General features: G+C 46.4%; 1 protein-coding gene across 1 annotated transcript in view; it reads left to right on the forward strand.

Annotated features, from left to right (window-relative positions):
- The first annotated feature begins 6,794 nt into the window (after positions 1 to 6,794).
- Positions 6,795 to 21,674, forward strand: part of QARS1 (glutaminyl-tRNA synthetase 1) — a 36,387-nt gene continuing 21,507 nt past the window's right edge. Inside the window, exons 1-7 of the mRNA XM_060239381.1 lie at positions 6,795 to 6,968; positions 9,650 to 9,797; positions 12,701 to 12,810; positions 13,724 to 13,799; positions 14,796 to 14,860; positions 16,101 to 16,154; positions 21,427 to 21,487. Of these exons, the coding sequence (XP_060095364.1) occupies positions 6,846 to 6,968; positions 9,650 to 9,797; positions 12,701 to 12,810; positions 13,724 to 13,799; positions 14,796 to 14,860; positions 16,101 to 16,154; positions 21,427 to 21,487 (637 nt within the window). The 5' untranslated portion in view covers positions 6,795 to 6,845. The remainder of the gene's footprint in view (positions 6,969 to 9,649; positions 9,798 to 12,700; positions 12,811 to 13,723; positions 13,800 to 14,795; positions 14,861 to 16,100; positions 16,155 to 21,426; positions 21,488 to 21,674) is intronic.

The raw sequence follows: 21,674 nt of genomic DNA on the forward strand, positions 1-21,674 counted from the left end.
GAACTTTTTAAAGGAGTCTGCCTGGCTGGACTCCATTGCATTGCTGCTGTGTTGGTGTGTGAGAGAGACTGTGCTGCGCTGGTCCTTGGCCTCAGCTGCTGCTGCTCTCTCTCAGCCTTGCCTGACCTGCTAGGAGAAGAAATGACTTCTAAGATAAGGCAGTCTTGGGGTTCTTGTTTTTTAGTTAGTAAAAGGACTTTTTAAGACTCAGAGTCCCTTTACTTATCCAGATTTGGGTGTGTGAGTACTGGGTAGATTATTTGGGGTTAGTGTTAGGGGGTTTGGGTGGGGGCCGGAAGGAGTTTTGCCAATTTGCCCATATCTTACTTTAGTGAGAGGACTTTTAAAAGTACTTTTCCTGATTTGGGTGGCTTGGATTTCTTGGGTTTAGGGTGAAGGGTTTTTTTGGGGGGAGGGGTTGGTAAAGTTCCTGCATTTTTAAAAGTCAAGTTTTTTACTGTTTTAAAAGGATTCTGTGTTTGATTTGTTGCTGCTGTGTTGTGCTGCTGTTGTTCCTTTTCTCTTCTGATTCTGGTTCTTGTGGAGGGGGGGCTGTTTGGCCTAATTTTCATTGTTAAAAAGGGTCACTTTTTTAACAGTTGAGTTTGTTTCTCAGTGGACTGATTGGATCTGTTGTTGTTGTTTGGATCTGTCCACTGCTTCTCTTGTTTGAGATTTGTGTTGTTTGGGGCAGGGCTGGAGAGCTGGCATCTGGGTTTGCTGCAGCCAGGTCTACAGAGCAGACCTTGAGCAGATTGTGTTTTGTGTGGCAGTAACATTAGCAACTGGGTTTATATTGGTTCCAGGCCAGCAGGGTTCATAGAGTAGATAGATGGATGTAGTGCATTTGGGTCCTATAGAGATTCTGTGGTGTGAAGTTAGGTTTGGCTTTGGGTGCCCCTGGAATGGGACCCCCTGGCCCAATCTTTTTGGGACTTGGGGGTTTTGTAGGGGAGAGTCCCCTGTGGGTTCCCTGCAGTCTTGGGGGCTCTCCCTCAAACCCCCTGCCCCCTAGTAGCCTTTAATTATGCCCTATGTTGCCTTTGATTTCAATGGATCATAGGGTATAATGGTGGGATAGGGGCACCCTCTTTGGGTGCCCCTGGAATGGGACCCCCTGGCCCAATCTTTTGGGGACTTGGGGGGTTTGTAGGGGAGAGTCCCCTGCAGGTCCCCTGCAAATTTGGGGGCTCTCCCTGAAACCCCCTCCCCTCCAGAAGGCTTCCAATATACCCTATTTTGACATTGATTTCAATGGCCATAGGGTATAATGGGGCCGTATATTCGGTAATAGCCGCGCATCTACCGTATATGCGGCTATTCCGAGTACAGGTATTCGAAAATACACAGTATTCCGAATTTTTTGGCCCCATGTATTTCCGAATCCGTGTAAATCCATATTTTTTTTTGCACACCCCTACTAGCCATCCATCAACAGATAGAGCTGAGAGCCATCTGCATATTGGCGACAACCCAGCCCAAAACCTCGGGCAATCTGGGCAAGGGGGTGCATATAGATGTTAAACATCATTGGTGAGAGTGGATACATTCAAGTGGATGTTGCAGAGAGGTCTGCTCACCAATTGCCACCCTTTGACCCTGACCGCGGAGAAAGAAGGACAGCCACTGCAAGGCTATCCCTTGAACTCCAATGTTGGCAAGGTGGTGGGTCATTAGATCATAATCGACCGTGTCAAACGCTGCTGAAAGATCTAACAGCAACAGCAGCTCTGACCCGCCTTGATCCAGATGCCGTCTAAGGTCATCTGTGAGGGTGACCAGGGCATTCGCCCCATGACCAGGATGGAAGCCAGGCTGGAAGGAATCAAGGGTCGAGGTATCCTCCAGGTAAGCTTGAAACTGCTCTGCCACCGCTTTCTCAATTACCTTACCCAGGAATGATAAATTTGAAACTGGGCGGTAATTGGCCATGACCATCGGGTCCAAAGCTGGCTTTTTCAAAAGTGGACGGACCACTGCCTCTTTAAGTTTATCTGGAAAAGCCCGTTTCCAAGGATAGATTAATAATATCAGCTAAAAAGCCCTGGATACCCTTGCCACCTGCTTTAATAAGCCAGAATGGACATGGGTCCAGCAGGCACGTGGTCAGCTTCACTGGAGCCAAGATCCTGTCCACATCTTCCCAATTAAGACAGCTGAAGTGGTCCAGTATAGAACCTGAAGATGGCCAACGTTCCCATACTGTACCAACTGTGGCCGGGAGGTTTTGGAGGAGAGTTGAGATCTTATCTGCAAAATAGGTCCCAAAAGTCTCACAGCCGATATCCAATTCTCTAGCTTTTGAATTGCCTGTAGGCATTGTAGTCAATGATTGACTTGTCCTAAATAACTGGGCTGGGCGTGACTTTGCAGATGCAATGGAGGCCGCATAGAATTCCTTCTTAGCAGACTTCACTGCCTTCTCATAGACTTTCATAAACGCTCTATAAGAAGTTCTGGACTCCTTGTCATAAGATCTCCACCACACTCACTCTTGTTGTCTAAATTGCCGTTTCATCATCTTCAACTCCAGGGTATACCATGGAGCTGATTTAGTACAGCAACGAAGAGGGCGCCAGGGGGCGACATCGGCTATGGCAGCGGAGAACCACGAATACCAGTCCTCCACTGGCTCATCTAACAATCCACCAGGGGGCACTGGATCCCGCAGAGCTTCTTGAAGCTGCTCTGGGTCCAATTGGCTCCACAGGCGAGCATAAATCTGCCCGCCGTCTAAACAAGAGGAGGGCTACAGGTCAAATCGGACTTTCAGAGCTTAATGATCTGACCATGGAACTGGAACAACAGATATCAGATCAGATGTTATCCCAGCCCCAAAACCCAAGTCCAGTGTGTGCCCCCCCTGGTGTGTAGAGGTTGATATAATCCTAATGAAAATAAGGGTGACACGAAAAAAGTACATATGTTAAACTATAATGCAGAAAATATAAAGGAGATTGTAAGCAGCTCTGAGTCTCTGATTCAGAGAGAAGGGTGGGTTATAAATCTGCAATTCTTCTTCTATAATAATTAATGAAAAAAAGAAGAAAAAGAATACAGATGTGCTGTCCATTTTTGCTGCAAATGTAGTAACATCGCAAATAGGTGGGTTATACACTTTCGACCAAAATAAATATTTGCACTTCCCATTTTGCAGAACATATTCCATTCAGAAGGTGTCTTGTTTGTAGACTCCGGAATACTTTAATCCAGAATTGTAGTCCATTTTCAAAAGCCAGAATGAGAAGGAGGAGGAAGAGGAGAAGGAGGAGGAGGAGAAGAAGATGATGATATTAGATTTATATCCTGCCCTACACTCTAAATCTCAAAGTTTCAGAGCAGTCACAATACCTTCCCTCCCCCCACACAAAAGACACCCTGTGAGGTAGGTGGGGCTGAGAGAGTTCTTACAACAGTTTCTCTTTCAAGGACAACTCCTACGAGAGCTATGGCTGATCCACGGCCATTCCAGCAGCTGCAAGTGAAGGAGTGGGGAATCAAACCCAGTTCTCCCAGATAAGAGTCCGCACACTTAACCACTACACTAAATTGAGGAATTGCATCACAAACTTTTGATCACCCATTGTCTACAGATGAAACAAATTTCTTCTGAGTTTTCATGACCTAGATGGCAGACTGATTTATAATCAAATTGAGCTAAAAGCAGCAAAAGGGCAAGAGGAAAGCCATTACCAATCAGAGAAGGTCCAGTTTCCTAGGACAAGAGGTGTGACATTGCAATGCAGAACACAAGCAATGATGAAATCCAATCAATAGTAAAAGTGAACGCTGATAGCCCAGACAAGTCTGATCTTGTCAGATTTTGGAAGCTAAGCATGGCCAACACTAAGAAGTATTTGGATGGGAGACCTCCTTGGAATACCAGGACCAGGAGGCTGACTGCATCAAGCCACTTCTTTGAATGTCCTCTATGCCCCAGTAGGGATTGCCAGAAGTTGCCATGACTTTCAGGCATGTGTGCACACACACAAAATAAAAAAAAAATTTAAAAAGTAAATTATCCACTCAGATCTAGAGGGATATCTTTGTTATTCTGTTGCACCAAGAAGGAACAGAAATCTTCCTATACCCCAACAAAAAAGACTACCATCATTTATTCCAGCATAAAATTGTGTGAATTAGAGCTCACTTCAACAGTGCACTGAAGGACTAACAACATTTTATTCCAGAATAAACTTTTGTGGACTAGAGCTATGGTTGTCGGCCTCTCTGCTATGTCACTCTAGTTTGAAGCACACTGGGTGACCGAGGGCTAGGGCTGTCATGCTGGAGATCTCCTGAAATTGCATCTGATCACCAGACTACAGTTCCTTTGGAGAAAATGGCTTTGGCAAGTGAACTCTGCCTCTCACTGAGGTCTCCCCCAACCTGGAACTTCCCAGCCTGGCACTGGCAACTCTAACTGCAGCACAGTTCTTCAGATGCAATTTGAATTTCAAACTGCATCTGAAGAAGTGAGCTCTAGCCTCTAGGCCATGAAAGTTTGTTGAAATAAAATGTGGCTAGTCTCCAAGGTGAACAAAAGCTATAGAGAAAGAATCAGCAAGGATTCTATTATGGAAGATCTTGTCTCATTAACCATTTGGAGTTCTTTGAGAGGGTGAATAAACATGTGGGCTAGGGTTGCCCAATAGATGTTGTTTACCTAGACTTCCGAAAAGCTTTTGATAGTTCCTCATCAAAGGTTCCTAAGTAAACTCAGTAGTCATGGGATAAGGAGACAAGTCTTTTTGTGGATTAAAAACTGGCTAATTAACAGGAAGCAGAGAGTGAGTCTAAATGGGCAGTTTTCACAGTGGAAGGTGGTAAGCAGTGGGGTGCTGCTGGGGTCGGTACTAGGTCTGGTGCTTTTTAACTTGTTTGTTAATGATTTGGAGCTGTGAGTAAGTAGTAAAGTGGCTAAGTTTGAAGATGACACTTAAGTTGTTCAGGGTGGTGGGAACCAGGGAGGACTGAGGCGCTACTGAGGGATCTGTCAAGGCTGGGCGAGTAGGCGTCAGCATGGCAGATGAGGTTCAACGTGGGCAAGCGCAAAACAATGCACACTGGAGCCCAAAATCCTAACTATAAATATACATTGATGAGGTCGGAATTGGTGGTACCTGACCAGGAGCAAGCACTTGAGAGTCATGGTAGAAACCTAATTGAAGATGTTAACTCAATGTGCTACTGCAATAAAAAGGGCAAATGCTATGCTGGGGATTATTAGGAAAAGGATTAAAAACAAATCAGTCAGTATCATAATTCCCTTGTACAAAACTATGTTGTGGCCTCATTTGGAACAGCGGTTCCCGACCTTTTTGGCACCAGGGACCAGTTTTGCGGAAGACAATTTTTCCACAAACCAGGTAGGGGGGTAGCACTGGGGTTTCCCTCCCCCGCTCATGCCCCCATCCCTTCCCCCCATGGGGGTCTTTAAGTGGGGAGGGAGGGGGAGACTGGGGCTGTTTCTGCTGCCTCCCCATGAGGCAAAAGCAGCTGATCTGCCTTCCCTTCTCATTTGAAGACCCCCAGTGATCAGCTGATTGGCAGGGGTCTTTAAATGAGGGGTAGGCTAAGGACGCTGCACTCTGCCCCTTCAGCCCACCTGGGGCCTGGGTGGACAAAAGAGGCAATGTGGCCTTGATCCAAGGCAAAGCAGCCGTGCCGCCCCTTTCGTTTGCTGGGAAGCCAGGCTCAGAGGAGAGCACACACTGATGTGCCATCCTGCCACTCTCAGCTTCCTGGGTCTGTGACCCGGGAAGCCAAGAGTGCCATGCCTGTATGGCTTGGTTGCTAACAGATCATGGACTGATACCAGCCCGTGACCCAGGGGTTGGGGATCCCTGATTTGGAATACTCTGTGTACACAGTTCTGGTCACCACATCTCAAAAACAATTTTATAGCATTGGAAAAGCTTAGAGAAATGTTGATTGAGGAATGATAGGATAGAAACTTACAAAATTATGCATGGAACAGAGCAGGTAGAGCTAGAAGTACTTTTCTTCCTTTCTCACAATAAAAGAACTGGTGGGCACTCAATGAAATTAATGAGTAGGCTTAGAACAGCTAAACATGTCCTCCTTCACCCAAAGAGTAATAATTAACACATGGAATACATTGCAGAAGTAAGTGGTAGCGCCTAAAAGCACAGACTTCAAGAGGGGACTGGATAAACATATGGCACAAGGGTTCATCAGTGGCTATTAGCCACGACATATAGGGAACACTATGTCTGTATTCTTGGTGTTCGGGAGGCAACAGGGGGAGGGCTTCTAGCCCTGCTGGTGGACCCCTTTATAGCATCTGGGATTTGGCCACTGTGTTGAACTAAATGAGCCATTGGCCTGGACAAGCGCGGCTTCTCTTACGTTCTTCTGCCATACTCGGACCCTGCGACTGTCGATCTACGCCTCCCATCCTCAGCAACGTTGCAGACACATCCGCCTATTGCATCACGCAATTTCACGCAGTCACACTGCTTTCCAAGCTGCAACGCCGTTAAAAGACATCGAAATTCTCCCCCACCAAATAAAACAAACCAAAAACCCACACACAACCCCGCCCCCCATACGACAGGCTGCCCCTACTTCTGTCGGTTGACAACGAAGCAACAAAGAGCAATGCATAGATCCCACCCACCCCCCTCTCCGATTTGTGCCGGCAAGCCTGACCAAGGCGGGTCTTTTCACCAGTTTCTCTCATTGGACATATAAATAACTAGGTGCCTCTTATTGGTCGTTATTCCTTAACGTGTCAGCATTCCGTATATCGATTGGATGCATGGGATAGTGGTGAAGCCGGTTGCCCTACCGCGGGCGGAAGCAAAGGCAATCTCAGCAGCATGGCGGCGGCTGGCGTGGACTCGTTGAGCCTTTTAATTAGCATCGGTCTGAGTGAGAGCAAGGCGCGCGAGACCCTTCGGAACGAGGCGCTCACCGGGCTACTTCGCGAGGCTGTCGTGCAGGTCGCCACCTCCTTTCCTTCCCTCCCCCGGAGCTTCTCCTGTGCCTTTGAAAGGAGCCATATGACAGACAGGAAGACAGATTTAGCCTTTCATATATATGAACATATGAAGCTGCCTTATACTGAATCAGACCTTTGGTCCATCAAAGTCAGTATTGTCCTCTCGGACTGGCAGCGGCTCTCCAGGGTCTCAAGCTGAGGTTTTTCACACCTATTTGCCTGGACCCTTTTTTGGAGATGCCAGGGATTGAACCTGGGACCTTCTGCTTCCCAAGCAGATGCTCTACCACTGAGCCACCATCCCTCCTCATCCCTCTACCACTGAGCCACTTTCCCCCCTCATTGCAGGAGTTTGGTTTCTGCAGGTCATTATTACAAGAGGCTCAGGAAAGCAAAAGAAGCAGGCACATAGCATATTTCTGAATTGTTTTCTGTGTAAAATTTCACCCAGTGTACATTCAGCTGCTCTGTCACTGTTCCTTGAAATGGATAGATTCCATTTAACAGCTTAAAAGGCTGTATACTTAATTGCAAGACACCACAAGTTGATAGGAATGTATGTGTTTTCCATGCTGTTCTGAGAGGGATATATCACCTTAATTCTGCTTTTAATAACTTGGTTAGCTGTCTCTTACAGTGACATCCTAACTTTAAATATATGCTGATGGAGGTTGAATAGGGTGAGACCGAGAGGGAAAGAGGACTTGTGGTGGTTGTAGCAGATAGCTGAATGAAAATTTCGACTGAAGTGTGTGGTAGTGGTGAAAAGGGCAACCTCCGTGCTAGGGATTGTTAGGAAAGGGACTGAAAATGAGATAGCCAATAACAGAATGCCCTTGTGCATGTAAATGGTGTGGTCTCATTTAGAATACAGTGCTGTGTATGGATCTGGTTGCTGCATCTTAAAGATGAAGCAGAACTGCAGAATGTGCAACTAAGATGACTAAGGGGTTGCAGCATCTTCCCTTTGAGGAAAAGCTAATGAACCTGGGACTTTAAAGTTTAGACGGAGGATGCCTAAGAGGGGGGCATAATAGGGGCTTATAAAATTATGTGTGGTAGAGAAATGAGAGAAACAGGTTTTTTCTTCCTCTCCAATAATGCTGAAATTCAGGGGCAGCTGGTAAGAACCACTGGTCTGATTCAGCAGGGCAACTGCTATGTTCTTACAAGGGACGAAGGCAAACAAATCCAGTTATACCTATTGACACTTCAGTTTGGTTGTGAATGGGAGCTAAAACACAGGTGAACACACAGCGTGACCTGACACTGAGTCACATCTGCCCTGTCTGTTGAGGTCTGTACTGCCAGCTCTGACTGGTAGCAGCTCATGGTCTCAAGCAGAGGTCAGTTTGGTGTAGTGGTTAGGTGTGTGGACTCTTATCTGGGAGAACCGGATTTGATTCCCCATCCCTCCACTTACAGCTGCTGGAATGGCCTTGGGCTAGCCATAGCTATTGCAGGAATTGTCCTTGAAAGGGCAGCTTTCTGGGAGAGCCCTCTCAGCCCAACCCACCTCACAGGGGAGAAGATATAGGAGATTGTAAGCTGCTCTGAGTCTCTGATTCAGAGAGAAGGGCGGGGTATAAATCTGCAGTCTTCTTAATTCACCTGATCCTTCAACTGAAAGTTGAACCTGGGACCATTGGAATGCGAGGCAAATGTTTTACGATTGAGCCACAGCACGGCACTGTCTTAGATTCGCCCTTAAGACTAGTGTGCTTTCATTTCTATATCATTTAAGACATTTATTCCCACAATATAGCTTTAAAAACCCATGAAGTAAAACCCATGAAGTTCAAACACAGTGATTTGGAAACCATAAGTGAGCCATAAAATTCAGCCTATTCGAAGTATTTTATCTGTGGAAATATCTGCATTTGAAACAAAACCAGTCCTTTCTTCATGGTCCTATGAATCTGAAAGCAAAAGTTCGCTTTAGAGCAGAGCAAAACACCTCGAGAACAGACAGGATAGGCAGGGTGCTGTTGGGCAGCATCCTCCTAAGTTCCTATTTTCCTTGGACTAAGCTCCTTGTTTTGGCAGGAGGAGGGGAGGAAACAGGATTTTCTGTTTAAAAGCAGGGTGTACCTATTTATGATATTTGTTAGTTTAGCTTGCCCTTTTTGAAATGCATATCACTGGCCCACTTCGCAGCACAGAGGTGTAAAAGAGCTTTATGAATTGCTGCAGCCTGATGCATGGCCTGGCAGACAGGTGTCCTGCATGTGTCCTGGCAGACAGGTAATTGTATGTTGTGCCATCAGTTTCACAATGCACGCAAACTGCAGCTTCCCTGACAAACTGCATCCGATGCTGCACGATCAGAACTGTGCTGTTTTGCAAGGAGAGCTGTTTGCAGTGCTGCCAATTGAAGTTGTGAAGGGACAGAAGGAGGTTGATCTGGCTGATTTTTCAGCTGCAAACTAGCTCACTGTGGCATAAGGAAAAGGCAAGGAAGAGTCTGGGTTATAGGAACCATTTTTTCACCTTCTGAAGTTCTCATGATCTAAGAAATGTTTCTCTCTTCCCTCTCTCCTATGTTCACATCTGTAAATGCATGTGCTCTCACACACACTTGGATGTGCAGAACACATGTAATGCTGGAGAATCAGTTATAAAACTGGGTATGCCTTCAGACTGGCTTTTAACATTTCCACTCTCTCTTCCCCAATTTTTTAGGCTCAAGGAATTCTTGGCCCGGCTCTTGACAAGACAGTCGGTACTCTGTTATATAATGTGGCTTCTAGGCTTAAGGACCCCAAACACCTCAGCTTCCTGGTGGGATACATAGCTAACAAGAAGATTGTTACTGATTTACAACTGAATGGTATGGCGTGTGGCAGGAAGGAACACTGGCTGCAACAAAAATGCTCTCCTCTTTGTCATCTTTGTAACTGCAGGTCTGCCTTAACCTACATACTTAAGCCTCATGCTAAATGCACAGTCAGGCACTGGTTTGTGAGGCCTGGAAACAGTGTGGTTTTCTGGATATGACCCACTGGCTGATGGGTATTTCCCTTCTGTTAAGGTTTCATACCTGGCTGGGCTCTGTTGTGAAAAGAGCCAGCCCATGAAAACTTGCCAACAGGATACGATGCCTCTTCAAGTTTGGGCTCTGTCACTGGGAGTTCTGAAGGATATAGGGAGACCCACCTGACTAGACAGTAGCAGTAGTACAGTAGTAGAAAATCCTGTCCAACAAATTCTTTCCCATTCCTTGCTGGTAGAACAAATGGGTGGTTCTTGCAAAGATTCAGAGAATGGACTAGGCATAAAACTCAAGGAGCAAGAGACCATTGGGATTGTGTGGCAGGATGACAGTGCTCAATGAGGAAGGGTTCTTTCATGGTGGGCTTGGCTACAAAGTGGTGCCAACACTGACTGGCCAACTACCTCTAGATCTGTGGGAATGGGAGGCTCCATTCTTGAGCACTGGAGAACAATGCAGACTTGGTCAGTGATACACTTGCAACATGCAGTGCAACTGTGAGCAAATTCTTCCAGTGCTTCTCATTTCTTCCTGATGTTTAATATGCACTGCTGAGGGTGGTTATTGCGCAGAGTGAACGTTTGCATCCAACTACATAAATCCAATGTGATTGGATGAAACCTCCCAGGGCTGATGTAGTCACAGCCCCAGTGAAGCAAAGGGTGAAATTATTTGATCAGCTTTAGATCATGCAGTGGAACTTGACACTGATCAGCAAGTTCATGTTGCCCTTTTCAGATCCTCAGTTTTTGCCTTCTCTTGAGCAGTGTTCCCTCTAAGCTGAATTAGTGTGAGCTAGCTCACAATTTTTTAGCTTCCAGCTCACACATTTTTGTCTCAGCTCAGGAAAAATGGCCCTAGAGCAAACTAATTTATGCAGTAGCTCATAACTTTAATGGCAGTAGCTCATAAAGTAGAATTTTTGCTCACAAGACTCCATAGCTTAGAGGAAACATTGATCTTGAGGCTGCTGGAGATCTTATGCATTTTAACATGAAAGGGAAAGAAGAGACACCTTGTATTTGTCTACATAATGTCTCGATTAACGGTTGTGGTTAAGAAGAAGATGATGATGATATTGGATTTGTATCCTGTCCTATACTCTGCATCTCAGAGTGGCTCACAATATCCTTTATCTTCCTCCCTCACAACAGACACCCTGTGAGGTAGGTGGGGCTGAGAGAGCTCTCCCAGAAGCTGCCCTTTCAAGGACAGCTCTGAGAGAGCTATGGCTGACTGAAGGCCATTCCAGCAGGTGCAAGTGGAGAAGTGGGGAATCAAACCCGGTTCTCCCAGATAAGAGTCCACACACTTAACCACTACACCAAACTGGCAAGGTGAAGATCTAGTGGACCAGATGTGTACTCTTTAGGTCTGATCCCCTAGTCCAGAGTTTCCCAGCATGCTGCCTGTGGTGCTCACGGACACCTTTCCTGACACCTGCCTAGTGTTTTTAGAAAGTGGGCAGTGCCAGGTGGGGCTTTTGCCTAGTAGGGCTTCTGATTGGCCACTGGAGATCTGATTTGCTGTGCATATTAAGAAGCTGCTTCAGTAGCAGCTGCCGCCACAGCTCAAGGATCTCCACTATATGACTGAAGATAAGCTGTGTGTATGCAAAAAAAAAATGTTTTAAGCAATATGTTCATTGTTAAACAGAGCTTCTGCCTGAAATATTGAAGAGCTACTATTAGAGTTACACATTTAGGGTTGCCAGTTCTGGGTTGGGAGATACCTGTAGGGTTTGAGGGTGGAGCCTGAGGAGGGTAGGGTTTGGGGAGGGGTTTTAATGAGGTATAATTCCATAGAGTCCAACTTCCAGAGTGGCCATTTTCTCCAGGCAAAGTGCTCTCCATTGCCTGAAGATCAGCTGTAATCCCAGGAGATCACCAGCCACCACCTGGAGGCTGGCAGCCCTTCATGACCTCCCTTCCAGATATTTTGTGGTTGGCTCCACCTGTTGTTGCAGCCATTTTGCAGTTGTGCCCACCATTTAGTTTCAGATTTCCAAATATGCCCACAGGCTCAAAAAGATTGGGGACTCCTGTTGTAGATGATCATAACTGATCATGCAGCCATTATGCATTCTGTTCACAGGAACTCTGAACTAGCTCTAACAAAGCCCAATGAGCTTTAACGAAGCCCAGCCACCCTGTCTGTCTTCTGGTGGGATCCTCTACATACATCCCAACCTGTACACACTTGCAGATTCGTCCACAGTCTCCTGATTCAAACAGGTCATGAAAAAGAGCAGTGTTGAGTCAGAGGTCCTGTGCCGAATGCGTTGGCATTTGGCCTTGTTCAACTATGCAGATGGCTCAAGCGAGAGAGCCAAGTCACATGCATTAGGAGAGGGCAAAAAGATCTGCCAGAGTTGCGAACCAGTCTTGCCTGTGGGAAACTTTTCTCCTGAGTCTCTCCCCTTCCCATGAAGTCACAGCTCACTTATAGTGACTGCTTATGGTTTTCACGACAAGAGACGTTCAGAGGTGGTTTGCCTTTGCTTGACTGTGCATCACAACTCTGGTATTCCTTAGAGGTTTCCCATCCAAATACTGACCAGGGCTGACCCTGCTTAGCTTCTGAGATTGTATGAGATTGGGCTAGCTTGGTGGTCAAGGTCAGAATGAGTAGAGTTGGGGATGAGATAATTTAATCCTGTGCATAAAGCAAAAATTGGCCATGTGCTTTTCTACCCCCATTTTTCCCTCTTCCCTCCTGATCAGTCTGTCTTGTGCCTGCAGCTGCTCTGGAGTATGTTAAAAGCCACCCAGTAGCTCCCATTGACACAGCAGACTTTGACAGAGAGTGTGGCATTGGCGTGACAGTGACCCCGGAGCAGATTGAAGAAGCAGTGAGTATGAATGCTGCAAATAAACTCTTCATGTGTGCTTGAAACAGAGTAGAAGGTCTCTGCTGAACCACACGTGCCTGGCGATAGATCAAGATGGGTAGCCATGTTTGTCTGTCTGTAGCAGTAGAAAAGAATAAGAGTCCAGTAGCACCTTAAAGACTAACAAAGTTTGTGGTGGGCAGTGACTCCTGAAAGCTCCTACCTTGCCGCAAATTTTGTTAAGTCTTTAAGATGCTACTGGACTCTTGCTCTTTTCTACCACTTGTGGCTGCACATACCACATTCTGTGCAACTTCTTTGTTAAGACAGGCACAGCGTTGATCATGGGGAGGGAGCAGCAGTGTCTCTGCTTAAACATGGAAAGGTTTGAGAGGGTGTCATAGTTTGGACCTTCTCCGTGAAATATTTGCTCACCTCTTGATATAGGATGCATTTTGAAACCAGTTATCGATCCTGAACCTCATGATTGAAGGTTCCAGAACCCTGCAGTACAAAAGCATTCCTTGTTGAATTTCTGTATACTATTTGTGTGCTGCCGTTATTGCTTTGTCCATTGAGCAAAGTTGTCTTGGCTAAAGATTTCTCAGTGTTGGCACAGTGGACCTTGAAGACATCAAGGGACAGCGTAACCTTTTAGTTTCACTTCCTGCACAGCCCCCAGTGTTCCCCACCTATGTATGCTGTAGTATTTTAAATATGAATAGGCTTTTAAACTACAGCTAGTGTTGGTTTGGTGGCAGCAGGAGTGCTGTTGTCCGGCAAAAGAAAATTAAAAGCTGTATTGTGGGTACGGCTCTCTCACTTGGATTTCTCTGGATCGGGTCCCTTGTTGTGATCCTTGTCTGGAAGTTTCTTTACATTCCCCTGCTCCTTTTTTTTAAAGTCAAAATTTCTCCTGCCTCTCTCTTTCTAGGTGGAAATGGCCATTAACAAGCACAAAGCCCAGCTTCTTTCAGAGCGCTATCGCTTTAGCATGGGGCTGTTGATGGGTGAGTCTCATACCTCTAGGAGGTTGTGATGGCTGGGAGCTAGAGGGCATGGGTGCTAGTGAAATATCTCCAGATCAGTGCTGTTGCTGTATTTCTGTGGCAAGCCAGCCTTCTGCAGCATTTCCCTCAAACAGCATTCTTCCTTCCTCTATTTTATCCTCACAACAATCCTGTGAGGTGGGTTAGGCTGAGAGAGGGGGGGAATGACCAGTCCAAGAACAGGGAATTGAATCCACATCTTCCAGATCTTAGTCTGATGCTCCGGCTCTCAAGGGTCTTCATTCTGTGCAGTTCATTCTGTGCAGTTCTTCTGTGCTGAGTCAAAAAACCCTTCCATGCACTTGCTGGGCCTGCCATCTTAGAATCATAGAATTGGAAGGGATTTCCTAGGTCATCTAGTCCAACCCCCTGCACAATGCAGGAAATTCACAAATACTGCCCCCCCTCTCCAATTTCACAGGATCCACAATGCTGTCAGATGGCCACCTTTCCGTGTTTTGATCAGGAGCATGTGTTTCTCCCTATGGAAGGAAAGAACATCTATTGCATAGGCAGTTGGGGTGGCCTTAGTGACCACAGTGCTTCATCTCTCCTCCATCTCTTCCCAAGGATTAGTCAGACACATCAGATGAAGATTATAAGAGCATTAGAGAAGCCATGTTGGATCAGGCCAGTGGCTCATCCAGTCCAACACGCTGTGTCACACAGTGGCCAAAAAAACAGGTGTCATCAGGAGGTCCATCAGTGGAGCCAGGATACTAGAAGCCCTCCCACTGTGTCCCCACCCCAAGAATACAGAGCATCTCTGCCCCAGACAGAGTTCCAACAATACGCTGTGGCTAATAGCTACTGAGGGACCTCTGCTCTATATGTTTATCCCCTCTTGAAGCTGTCTGTGCTGGTAGCTGCCACCACCTCCTGTGGCAGTGAATTCCATATGTTACATGATACAATATGATAACATGATACAAGCAGCTCTACTGTGTTTTCTTGCAGGGGAGGCCAGGAGCAAACTGAAATGGGCGGATGGCAAAATCATTAAGAATGAAGTGGACCTGCAGGTATGTTGCGGGCTTGGAAATCTGAGTGGGGAGGCTGGAGAAGGCTGGCTGGGGTCTGGCTTGACTGAAATAACATGGCCTGTCTTATAAAGATGGGGTCCATGTACTATGTACCCTATAGATTCAGTACCCACAGGGCAGCATAAAATCTGCACTTCAGTAGTCTCCCCGTCCCATGACCCATATTTATTCACTTTTTCTTCCCAAAGGAGGCCCAACATGTCTTTTATTGTTCTGCTTTCCTCCACATTATCCTCAAAACAACCCTGTGATATAGGTTAGGCTCAAGATATGTGACTGGCATACAGTCACCCAGCAAGTGTCTATGACAGAGTGCGGATTCTAAAGTGGGTCTCCCAGAGCTTTCTCATCTAATATATTTTTACTTGCATTTTTTAGGGGATATGGAATAGAAAAAAGGGGGAAGGGGGGGGAACGCACAAAAATAATTATAGTTACCAAAAGCATGTATAGGGAAGTTTTGCAACTATTAAGGACATTCTTTAGTCAGCATGTGTATGTATGCAATAGCTTACAAAACAAGAAAGAAAATATGATATTGTAACTGGAAATATATGGCATGATATTCATGGCGTTATGACTTACATACGGCAACGTAGTTTGGAAATATATGTATATTTGGAAATATGTGTATATATGTTGCCCTTATGGGGGCAGAAAGGTAGGCTATCAATTTTGTATACACACACACTCAAAAAATATGTATATAAATATATAGCCCACCTTTCTGCCCCCATAAGGGCCACCACGGCAGCTAATGAACTGGTTCAGTATAATGCTGCTTGCTATATCTTCTGTCATTCTTCAGTGAGCCCATATCAAAGGATGGGGCCAACATTTGCACACAGCATTTTCAGTGAAAGGGAAAACTAGGTGGGGGTGCTGCAGTTTCTATAGGGGGCACTGCCCCTGTGCCCTCCCCCCCACTGGCTATGGCCCTGGTAATACCATTATCAAGGCCTGCTGAAAGATCACAAAGCGACGAGCAAGCTTTTGAATCCCCGTCCTTCTCATCTTGCTCCTCTAGCATTTTTAAACTACTTTCAAATTATTTCAAGCACATTATCTTGTAATCCTCACAACTGCCTTAGAAGGTAGCCCCTGTTTCTTTGTGGCTGCAGGTTGGGGGGGCAGTGGGTCAAGGCTAAGAGAGGGTGTCTTGACCAAACCACTTGGCGAGTTTTGTGTGCTTGTGTGAGCTCCTTAATGTCTCTTGCAGGTGCTCCACTTGCTGGGCCCAAAGACGGAAGCGGACCTGGAGAAGAAACCCAAGGTAAGCCTAGGCTGCCACCTGCAGCCTTTGTTGGATATTTTAACTCTGCATGCAGGAGGATCTGGAAGGGAAATGGTTAAGAGAATTGTCTCACTTGGGCACACTTGATTGCCTTCTGTTTCATCTTATATAGAACCTCTCTTCTTCTGTCTCTTACCTGGGCTTGGAGCTGTAGCAAGTTAACCTTTTTTGCAGTTAATCTGTTCACAATACATTTAAATGTGTTTCTGTTTTTGTAAGTAAAATTTCTTTCTCTTGTTCCATTGGAATTAGATCATCTTTGTAATTTGTTTGAACAACATTTTCTCCTTAACCAGGAAACGTGGAGAATCAGGGATACTGCGTAAACCTTCTGTGCTTCCAAGGCGAATGATTTTTTGACATTAAACCCAATAGCCTTTTCTTCCCTAGAAGTGTGCTGGTGCTCAGCATGGCTTATGTTCCTTTCTGGCCAGGGACTTGCTAGGCAAGGATTTATTTGTAGGATATTTCTTATCTGCCTTTCTCCCAGAGGGGTCCAGGCTGGATCACAAAGCCATATACTAGGGGCATCCAAACTTGCTTTATGTAAGAGCCACACAGAATAAACATCAGATGTTTGAGAGCTGCAAGACTTGAACAAATATTATACACATGTCTTCATTAAAACTCTTAATACTTTCTTTACACAGAACAATAAAATACATATGTGTATACTTTACAACATGACCATGCTAGAAGGAGACTTTAAAAAAACAAACCTGGGAATAACAATCCCCATAAGACCAGCATAAGGTAAGGTTAGCATATTTTGGCACCAGTAGAGAAGGAAACACACATGTACCATATAAATCACTGACCACCATTTGCACCATTATGCATCTCTCTTTGCCTTGATACCAAGATTAGTAAATTCAACTTCTACAAGAGCTGTGAAACTAAGGGGGAACCCTGTGCCGCCCTCTTTAATTCTGTCCCTCCTTCCAGTAGCTTCCTCAGCTCTTGCACTCACTTTCCCTGCTCTAGGTCTCCAGGTGACTTTTGTGGTGGAGGAGAAGAGCTTGCAAGCCTGCCTATTTCTCCCTCCTCCCCCACTTCAAACAAGCCGGAAATAGTCACCTATGGGTCAGCGCTCTGAGGCTGGTCCCAATGCTAAGCATGCTTGCTTGAGACTAAGCCTGTATTAAGTTCCTGCTTGATGCTCAGGAGTCACACAAAATATGTGTGAAAGAGCCGCAAGTGGCTCCCAAGCTGCAGTTCGGCCTACCCCTGCCGTATATAGTAGCAATGTAAAAATGCCAACCATGAAGACAGTTGCAGACAACATCATAAAAACAGATCCCTGTGGCAGAAGTTTAGACAGTCATAAAAACACACTCCCAAATAACTGCACTTTCCAGAGGTTTCTGGAGGCCAGTGGTGTGGGAGACTCCTAAGTCCAGCAGGCAAGCTGTTCCACCAAGTAGGAGCCACCCCTGAAAAAGATCTGGAGTGGGTAATAACCATCTGCTGCCTGCCTGCAGGATGGGATCTATAGTTGATCTGGTTCTTCTGAGCAAGAGGACATAACAGGAGAGGCAGTCTTATAGGTGGAGGAGGAATAGAATTCAAGTTGGATCTGGTGAACAAAATCTGTGCACTAGACTGCTCTTCTAGACTGCTCTTCTAGAGCAGGGGTCCCCAACCCCAAGGCTGGGGACCGGTACCGGGCCGCAGCCTGTTTGCAACGGGCCGCGCCGCTTCGCTGCCCCCCCCACAGCGCCTCTTCCTCCCCCCGTTTTCACCATTTTAAGACCAGGGAAGGAATGGAGGCAAGGGCAGCATTGCTCACCGCTGCTGCAGCAGTTTTCCCGCCAATCAACTGATTGGCTGAGGGGGTCGGCCTGGGAGGTGCTTCACAGCCCCTTCCCCCGGCCTTAACATTTTGAAAACAGGGGGAGGAGGAGACAAGGCTGCATGGGGGGCACCGAAGAAGGGAGGAGAAAACGGGATGGGGAGGAGGCTATGAGGCGCTGTGGGGGGCAGCAAAGGAGGGAGGAGGAAAACGGGGGAAGGAGAAGGAGGCAAGGCTGCCCTGGGGGCGAGGCTGCGTGGGGGGGGTGGCGAAGGAGGGAGGAGGAAAACGGGGAGGAGGAGGCACTGCAGGGGGTGGGGGGAAGCCGAATTGGGTGCCCTCACCCTGCTGGCCCTGGGGCCGCAGTCAATGGGCTGGCCCTGGGGCCAGAAAGGTTGAGGACCACTGTTCTAGAGAGCCAGTTTTGTGTAATGGTTAGGTGTGCGGACTCTTATCTGGGAGAACCCTCTTTCCTACCACAGTACCTTAGACAAGAGGTAAGCCACCTCCCTTGGCTTGAGAGCTGAAAGAAACACATCTTCCTTTCTGAGATGCTGACAACATGGGGGCGGGGTTTGTCTCAGCTATGCAAGTGCAATGAGCATTGATGGGCATAAGCCGTACTTGTCACCTCCCATGCTGCTGGTCCCAGTGGCTCAGGCAGAGAACCAGCCTTGCATGCTGAGCTGAATGGTCCAGTGTGCTGCTGTTCAGCAACATAAGGAGGGTTGCCCACTCCTGTCTGACATTGCATTATATGCCTGTGTTGTCACGATCCTATCCCATTCCTTTCAGCAGCACCCCCCCCCGCTCTGGCAACGGGACGAAGACTGTAATGCACACCTAAACACTTGTTTTTCCATTAGAGTGTTCTGTTCTAAACTTGGGAAAGCAAGATTTATAATGTGACCTGAGGACTTGGTTTTCTAGGACAAAGGTGAGAATCTCTGCCTCAAATCGCTGCGGCCTAGTGGTTTCCCTACACCTCCCTCCCTCTCCTATTCCTCCACTTTTCTGTTATTTATTAATGGAATTCCTTTTTTAAAAAAATTAGTGAAATCCTGATACATTTACAGGAACAATTACCCCCAAGATAAGAAAGAGAGATCATTTCTAAATATTAAAAAAGGGCAAGCTGACATCCCGATTGAGCCCTGTGTTCCAACAGAGTAAAGAAAGAAGTTCAGTTTTCACTCTCATTCAGGATCTTGTTGCTGTCCTCCTTCAGCATTGCAAAAAGTGCAGAAAAGGGCAATTAAAATGATTAAGGGAATGGAGTACTTTCCCTGTGAAGAAAAGTTAAAGAGGTTAGGGCTCTTTAGCTTGGAGAAATGATAACTGAGGGGTGACATGATAGGGGTTTACAAAATTATGCATGGAATAGAGAAAGTAGAGAAAGAACTTTCTCCCTTTCTCGCAATATAAGACCTCGTGGGCACTCAATTAAATTAATGAGCAGTCAGTTTAGAACAGATAAAAGGAAGTACTTCTTCACGCAAAGAGTAATTAACATGTGGAATTCACTGTCACAGGAAGTGGCGACAGCTACAAGCACAGACAACTTAAAGAGGGGATTAGATAAACATCTGGAGCAGATGTTAGCTACAAGGTGTAGATGGAACACTATTTCCAGGGCAGTGATGCTTTGTATTTTTGGTGCTTGGGTGGCAACAGTGGGAGGGCTTCTGGGGTCTGGTGTTGCTGGTGGCAGCTGGTTTTTGGCTACTGTGTGACAGAGTGTTGGACTGGGTGGCCCATTGGCCTGATCCAACATGGCTTCTCTTATGTTCTTTCCCCCCTCTCCTTTGATATGCTGTTTTCTTCTGTGCTTCATATCAGTTGCTCCTAGGCTGGCCAGTAGTGGTCAGTGTTCAGACTCAGGGCAACATGGTGGCATTTCTGAAGGGATGAGGAGCATTAAAAGGGAGGAGGGAGAATCCACTATCTTCAGCAGTACCCTGTTGTTTGGGAGGTAGGAGGGGAATTGAATTGCCTATGCTGGGGGGAGGCCTGCATTGAAACACAGTAATTATAAAGGTCAGGGATTTCCCTCTCAGGGAACTGCTGTGGTGGCTCTCTCCAGTTAGGACGCACTGTAGCACTGAGGAAGGCCAAAGCCCAAGCAAGATAGCCATGAGGAACACTGTAACACACATGTCTCCTATTTGGGTGGTAGCTACAGTTGCCAGCTCTGGGTTGGGAAGTTTCTGAAGATTTTGGGGTTGAGTCTGGGGACAGCAGAGTTGGAAGAGGGGAGAGAACTCAGTGAGGTGCAATGCCATAGAGACCAACTTCCAAAGCAGCCATTTTCTCCAGGAGAACTGATCTCTGTAACCTGGAGACTAGTTGTAATTCTGGGAGATCTCCAGCTGCCACCTGGAGACTGAGTTATATTGATGTACAAATTCTTGCAGAGTTATGAATATTGCTAAATGAAATGGGAACTGTAGGTAGCAAATCTTTGCAGAGGTCCTGCTGGGAAGAAGTGTAATATGAAACAAGTTCTCAGTCGCCTCCTTGTTCAATATACTCTTTGGAGTGAACTTCGCTGGACATTGGGATTTTTCCCCCTTTTGGTGGCTTTCATGTTTACATTGATATAGAGATTTTTGGACTTATGAACATATATTGCCTTTTTGGTGTAGCTTTGTAAGATATACTAATCACATATATAGAAAGTTTGGATAAATGGTATATTGAAATTAATATCAATAATAATAACTTTTGCAGTTTGTATTTTGTTATTTGGGGTTATGATCAATGTTCCCTCTAAGCTGCAGAGTCTTGTGAGCAAAAATTCTACTTTGTGAGCCACTGGCATTAAAGTTGTGAGCTACTGCATAAATTAGTGTGTTCTGGGGCCATCCTTCCTGAGCTAAGACAAAAATGTGTGAGCTGGATGCTAAAAACCTTTTTAGCTAGCTCACACTAACTCAGCTTAGAGGGAACACTGGTTATGAGACTGGTTGTATTGCTCTTGTACCACCTGGAGACTGGCAAATGCAAAGGTAGCTTGCTGTCCGTGGAATCAAGCAGTTCTAAAATGGGAGGGTTGGTGGCTCAAGCTTGTCTGGAAGCTGTGCTCTCTAAACCAGAATTACAAGCGCCACCTTGTTTTGTCCGGACCTGTTTCTTTGCTTTGAACACTGGAGCTTTCCTTATCCTGCTAGTCCATCAAGTATTGTCTGCTGTGACTGGCAGCAGTTTTCCAGGATCCCAGGCAGTCGTATTTCCTCTTACTTACAACCTGATCCTCTTAAACTGGAGATGCCAGGAACTGAACCTGGGACCTTCTGCAAGCCAAGAAGATGCTCCGTGAGTCGAGCCGTGGCTCCTCTTCCCACCACGTATCTCCATTTCTTCCTGCCAGGCTGCTGTTGAAGCCCTGGGGCCTGATAAGCCTTGAAGCCCTGACACTAGGTCAAGAGAAATGACTCTTTATCCCTTTTGTTTTGCCAGGGCCTGAAGCCCCGTGCTGCTGAGCCAGAAAAGAAGGGGAAGGCTCCTGTAGTGGAAAATGGTAAGGCCTTGCTTGTGCCTGCTCCATAGGACGCTTGGGAGCTGTTCTGCAATCTACCTGGTCTTATTCTGTTGCCTCATGGCACCCTGCCCCCTTTCCACAGCCTCCTGTCCACAGTGACAGAGGACATCTGGAGCGGGCAGGGGGGGTGAGTAGGACTTTGGCAGCAATCTGTCATCCCCAGATC

Source organism: Heteronotia binoei, chromosome 5 (assembly GCF_032191835.1).
Source record: "Heteronotia binoei isolate CCM8104 ecotype False Entrance Well chromosome 5, APGP_CSIRO_Hbin_v1, whole genome shotgun sequence".
Taxonomy (NCBI): domain Eukaryota; kingdom Metazoa; phylum Chordata; class Lepidosauria; order Squamata; family Gekkonidae; genus Heteronotia; species Heteronotia binoei.